This window comes from Epinephelus lanceolatus, chromosome 21 (assembly GCF_041903045.1).
Source record: "Epinephelus lanceolatus isolate andai-2023 chromosome 21, ASM4190304v1, whole genome shotgun sequence".
Lineage (NCBI taxonomy): Eukaryota > Metazoa > Chordata > Actinopteri > Perciformes > Serranidae > Epinephelus > Epinephelus lanceolatus.
The window spans coordinates 25,576,011-25,589,279 of NC_135754.1; the positions used below are offsets into that span (position 1 = coordinate 25,576,011).

At 40.3% G+C, this 13,269-nt stretch overlaps 1 protein-coding gene across 1 annotated transcript; it reads left to right on the forward strand.

The window, feature by feature from the left end:
- Positions 1 to 550: 550 nt before the first annotated feature.
- Positions 551 to 9,072, forward strand: ghitm (growth hormone inducible transmembrane protein). The gene is made up of 9 exons (XM_033610559.2): positions 551 to 637; positions 1,027 to 1,185; positions 3,993 to 4,095; positions 4,333 to 4,444; positions 5,258 to 5,399; positions 5,551 to 5,659; positions 5,856 to 6,044; positions 8,113 to 8,284; positions 8,398 to 9,072. Exons 2-9 carry the CDS (start codon positions 1,054 to 1,056, stop codon positions 8,483 to 8,485), a joined length of 1,047 nt encoding a protein of 348 aa, XP_033466450.2. The 5' UTR covers positions 551 to 637; positions 1,027 to 1,053; the 3' UTR covers positions 8,486 to 9,072.
- The last annotated feature ends 4,197 nt before the right edge of the window (positions 9,073 to 13,269 follow it).

The following is a 13,269-nucleotide window of genomic DNA, read 5'->3' on the forward strand; positions in this document are numbered from 1 at the left end:
CTGAAAACATTTTCTTGGGAAAAAAAACTTGCACGTGTTTTTTTTTTTTAATTAAAGAGAGAACAACCTCGTAAATTCTCGTTATTCAGAAAAATAATATCAGATTTTTTTTCCATTAATAAACATAATCTCTGAATTAATAATAATAATTATTATTATCAATAATTAATAATTATTATATATTTTTCTGAAGCAGATTTTTTTTCCCATTAAAACTTTTCTCAGGATTCTGAGATAATAATCTCTGAATTATTAATAATTAATGATTATCATTATCTAAAATGATAAATTCATATTATTTTTTCTGAATTAGCTATCTTTTTTTTTTTTTTTTTTTACCTTTTTTTAGCTATATATTTATTATTTTTATTGTGAACTACAAATGCTTTATTTATTGTAAAGCAGTATTTTTAAACGTTGACACTGCTATTTGCTTGGAGCTACATCCTTCTTTAACCTGTGATGACAGTGCTTTATGATTATAACACGCAGGCCGACTTAGAACAACAACTCCCATCAACCCTGTCGCTTAATGATGACGCACTCGTAGGGAATTTTCACGAAGGTTGCAAAACAATTGCGTCAGAAAGTTGCGCAGTTGTTTCTGGAAAGGTGAACGACGAACATTTCTCCCTCGGTATGTAACGTTCATGTGCATTCAATTGTCTTTACATTAGGTATTTTATACCAGAAACGCAGTAGTTAATCGCGAAAGATATTTAATTTGGTCAGACTGAACACTGTAACACCGGAAGTCCCAAAGAAATTGTAGCGAAATAAGTATTTAACGTTATGCAGCTAGCATGTGTCGTGTTAGCTAACGTTAGCTAGCTTAACGTTTAACTTCAGTGGACTGTTACGATATAAGCGTTTATAACTGACCTATGTTATTGCTGCAGTGCTTTAACTGTGTTGTCTTGCTGGCTGTGTGATTGTAATCATTACAATATGTGTACAACTGTTAAAACATGATGTCGCACGACTGTCCTGTCAGCTACTGTACCAGACGCCCTGTTTATCTTTCAGTCTGATCCAGGATAATACATCGTGACCATGTTGGTGGCGAGGCTGACGTGCCTGAGGAGTCTTCCTCTCGTCGGGCTCCGTCCTGTGCTGTCACAGGGCTCCTCAGCCCTGAGAGCACCCACCCTGAAGGCCTGTCCACCTCTGCTCAGGCCCCAGCAGGTACTGTAGAGTTAGCACCAACAGGCTGCCATTCATAACATATGTCCAGTCTGTCTGTTTGCTGCGTTCAGTCTCCATTATGAGCACACCGGTACTACACACATACATCTGCTATTACTTTTAACCACTTCTGCTAACAGTAGACTAGGTTAAAAGAAATTCTCATTTAGCTTGGGTCAGTACAGCAGATACTGAGGCGCACATAAGATTAAATTGAATAGTGGGCACTAGGGTTGCGGTGATATACCGGTTTCAAGCTATACTGTGATATATAAGTTGATGGTTATCATACTGTGAACATTTGGTTATCTGCAATATAGAAAAGAAAATGCAGCTGGCCATTGACTCTCCCCTTTATATTAGGTATTTTCTCAGGGGAGAGTTTTTTTACACATACGTGCAACAACAAAATGGTTTTAAGTGTCAATTATAGTAATAAAACATTTGTTCAACCATCAGTGACTCTTCCATGTTCATTCCTTTAACGGTTCTTCTGACTGATAATAAGATAACTTCTTCAATACCATGAAACCGTGATATTTTCTGTTATCGTACAGAGAAAATCTCATACCATTGCAACCCTAGTAGGCACTGAATGTAAAGAGAACATTACATACGCTACATCAAGGCTGCATCTGAAATGGCGCACCATGCACTACATAACCAATATACAGTATCTCACATAGGTGAGTACACCCCTCCCATTTTTGGAAATATTTTATTATATCTTTTCATGGGACAACACTACAGAAATGACACTTTGATATAACTTAAAGTAGTCAGTGTACAGCTTGTATAGTAGCATAGATTTACCTTCCTCTGAAAATTACTCAAAACACAGCCATCAACATCTAAACAGCTGGCAACATAAGTGAGTACACCCCACAGTGAACATATTTTGTATAAATATATATATATTTGGGTCATTATCACGTTGGAAAACTTGATAATGAAAACTTGCAGCCCAGTTTCTGAAGAGGGGCGATCATGCTCTGCTTGGAATTCATGTTTCCCCAGAGCCGGCAGGACTCATGCTGCCCCAAACCATGATGCTGCCACCACTATACTTGACTGTAAGCATGGGACAGTTGTCTTGGTGCTCTTTCAGCATGTGTGGCACATTGGTGAAGAGCACCAAGACAACTGTCCCTTGCCTGCAGTCAAGTATAGCGGTGGCAGCATCATGGTTTGGGGCTGCATGAGTGCTGCCGGCTCTGGGGAGCTCGGTTCATTTAGGGAAACATGAATTCCAAGCAGAGCATGATCGCCCCTCTTCAGAAACTGGGCTGCAATGCAGTTTTCCAGCATGGTAATGACCCAAAACACACCTAGAAGATGACAACTGCCTTGCTCAGGAAGCTGAAGGTGAAGGTGATGGACTGGCCAAGTATGTATCCAGCCCTAAACTCACCTGTGCACCTGTGGGCCATCCTCAAGCTGAAGGTGGGGTAGCGCAAGGTGTCTTCACATCCATCTGCTCCATGATGTCATCATGGAGGAGTGGGAGAGGATTCCTGAAGCAACCTGTGAGCTCTGGTGAATTCCATGCCCAAAAGGGTTAAGGCAGTGCTAGATAATAATGGTTGGCGCACAAAATATTGACAATGTGGACATGTTCACTGTGGGGTGTACTCACTTATGTTGCCAGCTGTTTAGATGTTGATGGCTGTGTTTTGAGTAATTTTCAGAGGAAGGTAAATCTATACTACTATACAAGCTGTACACTGACTACTTTAAGTTATATCAAAGTGTCATTTCTATAGTGTTGTCACATGAAAAGATATAATAAAATATTTCCAAAAATGAGAGGGGTGTACTCACCTATGTGAGATACTGTATGTACTATTGTTCAACATACCTTTGTCAACATAAACAGCAGAGTATCTTTCTCGACGCACTGAGCTGTAATTACCATGTCACTTCCTCAGAGCCTCCTTGCTGGTTGGACAAGCATAACCATAGTAACCTGTGCCAACAACAGCCTTACTGGCAATATAAAAAGCTATATTACTCCTAGCAAAGTGAAATCTTACAGTTCTTACATACCTACATTCAAAATGAAGCATTACTGACATTACAAAGCTGTCTTGGTCGCTGTCCGATATGGCATTGTCGGACATTTATACCGGCACAGTGTCCAGTGTTTGCGTTCTGTAATATTCACTCAAAATAGTTTGACATTTCGGGACATATTAAAAAATCTCACGTACCGTTTTAGCTCACTTAATAGCAAGTTAGTATGCAATTTCAGACACAGCCCAAGCTGCTAATCCATAGACTGTTTAAAAAAAACCAAACACCATCCAAATCTGTGTTTTTGTGACGAAATCTCATTTCAGTTTCTCTTGCACACTTCTGTTGATGAATAGTGTGTAAAGGCAAGAAGTAATGTAGACACTGGCAAAGAAACAATCTGAATATTTGCTATTGTTTAAAGCAAGTCTGATGACTCACATTTTACCAATAGTCTCTAACAAGGCAGGGTGTAGGAGCTAAAGGATTAGTTATAGAGTGGGTAGGAAACTGCAGTCTTGATATTCAGAATGAATGCCAGTGTCAAAGAAGGTGGCAGCAGTTCAGAGGTCTGACACAAGGCATGACAAAACAGTCCTGTATTTGCTGCAGCAGCCTTCTTGTCCCATCAGTGCCCCTGTTGAGTGAATTTAAACATACTTGTTGAAGTTTCTGTCAGTGAGATTGCAAGCAAAACACACTGACAGTGAAATGATAGTTGAACTTCAGTAATGTGGTGTATCACTAAATCAACAGCTTGAGTTTTGTGTAAAGTTTTGTTTTTCTCTCACCAGGGTTACTCCACAAAGACCAGATTTGGTTTCCGCCGTGGGAAGACAGCCAGAGACCAGATCAAAGAAGCAGCGTTTGAGCCAGCAACAGATACCGCCATTAAAAGTAATCACTATTACATACGCTAGTTTAATATACTGTTGCATGCTGTTACATACACTGTGCTGATACATAACTGGAGTACTATGCTATCCCCTCTCTTAACAAGCTAAATTATGATGAGATCATATAGTTTGGATCCTTCAGCTAATGCCAGATGCCTCTGTGTTCATCTGTTTTGAGTATTCAAGTTTGTGACATCCTAGGAGAATTTGTGTTAAATAATAACTGTCGTGTCCACAGTTGACAGCATGGGACGAATGATCCTGGCTGGAGGTGCAGCAGTTGGTCTTGGAGCTCTGTGCTACTATGGACTCGGCATGTCCAATGAAATCGGTGCCATTGAGAAAGCAGTGTGAGTAACAGCTTTTTAATTTTGTTTAGAGGCACAGGTCAGTTTAAAGTGTTCATCTTCTAAAGGCTGATTGACAGTTGTACTTAGGCTCTACGCAGAGCCCACATGCAGCCTTGGCAAATGGCCTACGCCATTGTGAGCATTTATACTACATTCATACCACTGGTGTGTTTGCATCGCTCTGCTATAACATTACCAAAGTGCTAGTCGGCGGTGGAGTTTCTCTGCCGCTGTGTTGAGTTTCTTTGTGTACTTTGAACAATGGCAAATGAAACTGAGTGGATGATGTTGGCATTGGAGATAATACATGTCGAACAACAGTTATTTGCTCTGAAGTTACTGCCACACAGCACTTGTAATTTGGCAAAGATGAGTCGCAGAAATATATATATGTAAGGACTAGGGATGGGAATTGATAGGATTTTATCGATATCAATGCTATTATCGATTCTGCTTATCGATCCGATTCTTTATCGATTCCCTTATCGATTCCTCCTGTGAATTAATGATTTCACCTCCTGTTGTTTGTAACCCAATACATCTGCTTTCAGAACATTTTATTATGAACCTTAAAGCCATGGTCTAGTTTAGAAAGATGATGAGAAAGATTTGAAAAAAAGCATCCTTCTCCTTAATGTGGTCCATGCTCACGGAGAGGCAGGAGCAGCCGAAAATGCTAAATAGGACATGCGATGCTACCATTTTGACCAATGACAGTTTTCTGGGCAGGTCCAGTCAGGCTGCGGTGTAGCGTACAGCGTGGATTGAATAAACCAAGCTCTGTGTTCACCTGACTCTTTGCTGTGCGTGCAGGATCTGGCCCCAGTATGTGAAGGACAGGATCCACTCCACCTACATGTACTTCGCAGGCAGTGTTGGGCTGACAGCTCTGTCAGCTGTGGCAGTGAGCAGGACACCAGCACTTATGGGTCTGATGATGAGAGGATCCTGGCTGGTAAGCTTTAATAACCCAAGTGGATCTGACAGAGATGGACGTGTTCTTTCGGTCCTCACTGCATTTACTTTGAAATTAAATTGAAGGCTAATAACATTTTTAGGTGTATGCACAGGTTGTTAATTTGAATGCCTGATGTTTGTTCTAACAGGCGATCGGAGCAACTTTTGCTGCTATGATTGGTGCCGGCATGCTGGTCAGGTCCATTTCATATGAGCACAGCCCCATGCCCAAACACCTCGCCTGGATGCTTCATGCAGGTTTGTAAGGAAGGTCATCACTGTTGTGTTGTCCTATTCAGCCCTGTAATTTCGGTTATGTAGTTACCTCAGTTGGACACTAGAGGGCAGTCATGTAAAGGCTCAGAGAATAACAGCTGCTGTTGTATCTGAAACCTCCACACTACATCTAGACTTATGTGTGTTGTCTTTGTATTTGACTTTTTTTTTTAATTAGGTGTGATGGGTGCTGTCATTGCTCCTCTGACTCTCCTGGGGGGGCCTCTGATGATCAGGGCAGCCTGGTACACTGCAGGAATCGTAGGAGGTCTCTCCACGGTGGCCATGTGCGCCCCAAGTGAGAAGTTCCTCAACATGGGCGGCCCATTGGCTGTCGGCTTTGGAGTGGTCTTCGCTTCTTCTATTGGTTAGTATAAAGCAGTTTCACCTCATAAACCCAGTCTCAGGTGCACTCCATGCAGCTCTGACCATGTTAGCAAAATTTTAATGAGTTAAATGACATGATGTGTACATTACTCCATTTAACGCTTAACTACAGACTATAGCCAAGTATTAACTGCCAAGTATCATGTGTTTTCCCATGATTAAGTCCCTGTTGAGCCGTGTGAGAAACTTCTTCAAGTAATGAAAATCCATAATCTACAAATCCGATGAGTAAATCACACCCAAAGTGTTAGTTTTCACACAGTCAAACCAGTTTATTTATGCAAATTAATTTGGGTGACATCACACAAAAAGAGAATATCAGTGTTTTGTGTGAATTAATTTGCATGAACTACAGAAATTAGCTGCTGTAAAATGATACATAGCAGTACGGGCATATTCTATTCAGAAAGCACAGGTTTGATCTCTACTGATGAATGTCATATATATAATATGAATGAGGTGAAGTGGTTAATATAACCAGAAAGTTAAATGAGAAAAGTTTTTCTCTTGTTAGAAGAGTGTTACAGTTAGTTCCACTGTGGCTATATGCCAGTGTAAATGCCAATTATTTCAGTACTTGTTTTAGTCCCTTTTGCTCTTGCATATAAAAAGGGTGCCTGAAAGCAGCGTGATAAAGAAGTGGGCTCCGTGGGCTTGGTCTTTTCTTTGTCGGCACATCTGGTTGATGCAGTCAGATGAGCGTTAGCATGTTAAAAGTGTTTTCATTTACATCCCCTAAAACGGCTGTGCAAAGCCAACACGGCGTTCTCATCTTATACACAACTTTCTCTCTAGTGTTGTAGTTGACTGGCAACCTGCAGGCGGGTCTTTACGCACTGGGGTCTCATATACAAACATTGCATACACACTAAACAAGGCCTGAAAGAGGCGTACGTCACTTCCCACGCAAAAGTTGTGATCTATGACAACAGACCTGATGGGAGAAACTTTGACCCTTGCTTACGGACATTTTGGAGACGGGAAATTGGCGACGCAGATGGTGAGGTGGAAGCCTTATTGGTGCATGTGATTTTCGGCTTTTTTTGGTACGCACATTTTTAGTATGGATCCTACATATTGTTGTATAAATGAGACCCCTGGTGCTCTGACTGGCATTTCAGTCAGCTTGTTGCATTAACCTCAGCACCTATTGCTCAGGTCATACAGCTGAATGTTTATGGGCAGAATACACATTTGTGAACTTTGGTAACCTGCATCAATCTGCATACTGTGTATTCTGCGTGTGGCTGCATGCACCAAATCATGACCCTTGTACAGTGATGGTTCAGCGTGAATACACAAACCAATACAGCCCTAAAAAACAAACTGCTAAACCAGGGTTCCTTCAGATCTATAATAAGTCTGTCATTCATCTAAAATGACGCCTAAATTGGTATTAAAATGTCTAAAATAAACATTTCAAAAGTCTTAAAAATACCACGGGAAGTAGGATTTTATAAATCTTTTGTTAATACAATTTTTTATGTTGCTTCATAGAATGACAAAATAATTGCTGAGATCTATTTTTTAAAAATTAATTTGCTGAATGCATTTCACATAAACGTCACGCAGATTGAGATAACGAAACCAAAAACACTTATTTTGTTTCTGGTCAGGATGCTCAGAGCAGAGGATCCACTGTCTGCTAGCTAAGTGTCACTGTACCCTGGACGACGTGGGGAAGTGCAAATTCAATGAAAATTGGCTAGTTTACCAAGATTTTGCAGCATGGCTAAAACCATTACAAGGCAATGCATACGAGGCTCTGTGTATTTCATGGAGTAGAACATTTTTAAAACACGACATGATGGAAAAGAAGGCAGTGGAATTCCATGTGCAGAGTGGGAAACACAGAATTGCCAAGAAAACTTAACAGGTATTTCTCAGTGCTGTTGATGTTGCTTAATTTTTGTTTCCTTCAGTTTTGTGGTCTTTAATTTTATTTCAGGTGGTAGCAAAAAGTCTCGCCTTGTGCTGTAGGAACCCTGTAAGCATCGCGTTCATTTTTAAATGGTAAAGTCTCACAGTGAATCTTCTGTCTCCTTCAGGATCAATGTTCCTGCCACCCACCTCAGCGTTTGGAGCAGGCCTGTACTCCGTGGCCGTCTACGGAGGCCTGGTCCTGTTCAGCATGTTCCTCCTCTATGACACACAGAAGGTCATCAAGAGGGCAGAGACACACCCACTGTATGCTGCACAGAAATATGACCCCATTAATGCGTAAGTCACCACAGGAAATACTCACAAACACTTGAAATGAGGTTTTAAGCACATTGATGTTAGTTATATACTCACACCAGTGTATTGATCTCGTGTTGTTTTTGATCCCATAGGTGTATGGGGATTTACATGGACACTCTGAACATCTTCATGAGACTGGTGATGATTCTGGCGAACGGCGGCAGCGGCAGAAGGAAGTAAACAGCAGCATTCTGACTTTAGCTCCGCTTTGATCTTCCACAGAGCCGAATAAAATCCTATTTTATTACTAGCAGCATACGCCAGGTGTTATCTCTCAGTGACAAGTCTTACCTAACTGATAAATATACAGTACATGAATACTTTGCGAGGGTGTGGAGGCGAGGATTGCACTCTCTGGTGCAAAGAAGACAAATTGGGATAACACAGTGAGAGCTCGTACCTTGACTGTGGAAGTATGTGGTGTATCCTGGGGGTTACAGATGGGCTAATTCTGTCTGTCAGCATCGTTTCGCTCGCCTCAGATGTCATTTGTTTTCTTTGTGTTTTGTATTTATTTCAACTTGATCGGGTTTGTGTTTCTAATGAGAATGAAAGTTCAAGATTATCTGATATATGCAGCACAGATGCCACACATGTCAACCATAAGCAGGTCCAGACTCACAGTACAGTAAATGACTCTATGCTCCAGTATACACTGATATTGCACTTATGTGATTGGTTAAAGAGGTTGGCACTAGTTCATATGTTTCTCAGAAAATATACAGTTCAACAATGGAATCAACAAAAATAAACAAGTCAAAAGTCAAGTTTCTTTGTCAGATTATTTTGAAATGTGATCGTAAAATTGAGCAGAGATTGAGTTAGCATGATTGCAGATAAAAGCCTTTTTCACAGGCGACACTTTGACACGTTACACAGTCGAAAAAGCTCTATTATTAAATACTGCAATTATGATGGCTGAATTATATTTAGCTGCTTCAGTTTTAGTCCTGTTACTGTGTGTGTTAGCTCGCTGTCACCACTCGCTGGGTAACTTAAAGAGAACAAAGCCGTAGTTAATCTATTTTAGTAACACCTGTGCTTTTGCCTCCGCCTCCATGGCAAGTCACCAAAAACACCTATTATTGAAATATAAAAAATGAAAACAACGTCTTCATTTACATAAATACAGGAGGCTTTTCTGCCATGTTTATGTGAAATGCATATTTGCATTAGAGGGTTCCCATGGTCATTAAATCCCATGTCAAATTGACATTTATAGGATCTTGGATTTCTGTATCCCCCAAAGAGAGGTGTGGCCCTGACCATATGTGAAGTACCCATATTTGACAATCTGGTCTATTGGCTTTGGGGGTAATTATGCAGTAAGTTGGCGGTGGAAGTATCTAACAAGCAAGTAAAGTTAGCAAGCATTAGCAGTTTGTTTATTTGCAAATTCCCTGGGATGTGCATCAGAAGGCAGCAGTAGCTCAGTCCATAGGGACTTGGGTTGGGAACCGGAGGGTCGCCTGTTCAAGTCCCCGTCCGGACCAAAATATGGAGCGTGGACTGGTATCTGGAGAGGTACCAGTTCACCTCCTGGGCACTGCCGAGGTGCCCCTGAGCAAGGCACTGAACCCCCCCAACCGCTCAGAGCGCCTGTCATGGGCAGCCCACTCTGACATCTCTCCACTTAGTGCATGTATAGGTCCAGTTTGTGCATGTGTGTGTTCGGACCTGTGTGTAATTGACAAACAGAGTGAAAAATTGAATTTCCCCTCGGGGATTAATAAAATTAAAAAAATTTAATAATGTATGGCTGTATCGCTCTATAGGCCTACCTATCTTAATCTAATTAAGTCATGGAAATGGAGTAAAATATGAAAAAGTCATGGAAACATTTTTAAAACTCTGGTTAAAATTAGGGCTGCTATCAATTGAAATACTTATTTTTTAATTTTATTTTCCTTGTTTTCAACAACATAACTGTAATACATCCAGAGTTGAATACCAAAATACAAACACTTGCATGTCGTCCATGTTTATACCCCTATATAGCATGAGGCATCTAGCAAATAAGGAGTCAAAGGCAATAGCATTCGAATAGTGTCTAAATCGATTGAAATATTTTATCGCGATTAATTGGAAATGAATTTTTTATCTGTTCTAAATTTACCTTAAAGGGATATTTTTCAAGATTTTAATACTCTTATCAACACGGGAGTGGACACATATGCTTTACCACAGTGTAGAGTCCAACTTTACTCTTGTAAAGCTTAACTAAGCATCCCATGTTTTTAAAGCAGCTGGACATACTCCAGCACTAACTCAAGTCACATCGAAAGTAAATGCAAGTAACGTTGGTCTTGCAGAGAGAATGATGTGGCAGGGCTTTGAAGCTGAACTTGCCAATCAGAAGATGCCTTTCGTCATCCATCTCTGCCCACTGAGGTTTGTTTCTGCTTGTCATCCATAACGTTACTGATATGATAATATTGGAAAGAATGGATTGTTCCAACAATGGGATAATCCTTTTAATTTGTTGAAAAACAAAATTGTAATTGTAATGACAAATGTGTTTTAGGTGCCTATTAAAAGAAATATATTAGCTAGACTTTGCTCCAACACATGGATAGGCAACCTGCGGCTCCAGACATATTTTTTAAATTATTTTTTTGGAAGTAAATGTTGCTCTAACATTAAAGTTAAGCTCCATGACACTCAACCACAAATGATTGATTGCGAGAAGTGTCTTAAGTCAGTGCAAGGAAGTGTTTGTTTAAAGTTTTGTTCACAACCTGTCATCACTGCTACTAAATAAGCCTAAACTGACATATTTTCTCATGAGTCATCCACCCTCTCAGCAGCTCTGACCACACAGTGAAGAACCAGCGGGGGTCCACCTTGTATTTGCCTATAAACAGTCAGTGTGTAGCAGCAGCAGATGACAAAGGCTTAGCGTCGTAATCCTCTTGTCCACCATCTGGCTGCTCCTCTAAAATTAAACCTCCAAACCAGGGCACTTGCAGCAGATGCTAACATCTGTAAATATGCAGGTGCTCCATTAGAGCACGTACACGTGGAGCACACAGCTGCCGGGGGGTGTTTCAATCTCTCGGATCATGTTCACGTTTAGGGCACATATGATTCATATATACTGTGTATTGGGGGCGGGGGGAGCCCTGCAGATGGGAGGGATAAAGAGGGCAATAATGGATGAGATTGGGGAAAGCTTCAGCATGTGGAGATCTGGCATTACTGGGGATAAAAGTTGCTCTCTGGCAGTCATTTTTAGATTGATGACCAATATTTGGTTGGGGTCCAAGGTTTTTACTGCCTAATGCAGGCTTGACGTGGTGCTTGGGTGTGTGTATGAGTGTGTGTTTGTGAGAGAGACTTTAGACAAGTTCAATGGACATTGAATTATGTCTCGGTCTAATTATACCTTCTCCACTTAAACCCACTACACCTTAAGAACTCTGAGCTCTCGAATACATTGTCTTACATTATCACAAAGAGAACAATGTTTTAGTTAATTTCTTAAATAGGCTAAAATATTTCAGCAACTGTCAGGTGGATTGCCATGAAATTTCGAAGAACTTCGAACTGCTGGCATGACTCTTCAGAGTCACCCTAGCTGTTATCATGCTAAAGTTAGCATTTAGCTCAAGTACAGCCTCTCTCTCTTGTGAGAGTCAAGCTAGCTGTTATCATGCTAAAGTTAGCATTTAGCTCAAGTACAGCCTCAAAGAGCTGCTAGCAAGGCCCCTTTGAGAGTCACCCTAGCTGTTATCATGCTAAAGTTAGCATTTAGCTCAAGTACACCCTCAAAGAGCTGCTAGCAAGTCTATTATGCGATTCATGCTAGCTGTAAGCATGCTAAACTTAGCATTTAGCTCAAGTACAGCCTCAAAGAGCTGCTAGCAAGGCTCTGTTGTTCTTCTGAGTAATTTCTTATATCTTTAAATATTATTGTTGGTTTAGCAACTAAGCGCATTTGTATTTTAAGGTAAACTTGTTCATTATATGAGTATTTATTAATGCTACTTCAAACTGTATAAACATACAAAGCTACATATTGCAACCACTCAACTACATTTTAGTAGAAAATTACACTTTTAATTCCACCACATATTTCTGGCATCAGCTATATTTAATGGTTACTTTGTGAATTCAGATTTTCTGTGAGAAAACCTGATGGTCATCTTGCATTTATTATTGTAGGTTAAAGCACCCAGCAATATGAACGTACTTAAAATTAGCTGCACCTCAACTACAACATTAAAATGTTGCTTATAAGTTCATGAATCTGTAATAATATACAAATTATAGATTATTAAAAGCACATTTTGCTAACAATACTTCTGTACCTTTACTTAAATATTTTGAATTCAGGACATCTACCTGACATTAAGCATGTTTATATTTGCCTAATTTTTCCATATATTTATTTTCTGCCTCAGATGGTTTCTTGTGTCACTATAAACACAGAGCAGTCCATGGATCCTGTGTTTATTTTAGTGAACAGAGCAGATCCTTCACTGGCTCCCAACCGCTAAGATGCATGAGTATGTCACTGAACGTCAGACGCTATTTTTATACCTGTGAAAGTAGCAAGTGCAAAGTCTGCACCTCTAAGTGACTAAGTCAATACAGTTAACACACCTCGCTGAAACAAATGCAGCGTGCACTTGCATGACACCTGTTTATAAGCAGATCTGATTTTTTTTTAAAGGTGCAAAACTCTCCTGAAGTGGAAATTGTGTTCACTAATAATAAAATATGACGTTTTGGGCTCTTGGCCATCATCAGATAAGGGAAAGGTTGCAAGACCGAAACGTCATACTCAGTTTTCCACTTTGGCCCTTTTTTTCTGTCAGCAGCTCAGCTGTGTATTTTTGGTCTGTGACTCTCTCTGAATTTGAGAGCAGCGTTTTGGTGTTGACCTGCTTAAGCTGCAAGTGATTCATACCAGGAGTTCTTACAATTTTAGACAGTGCTTAGTGGAAAACATCTCTTGTAAA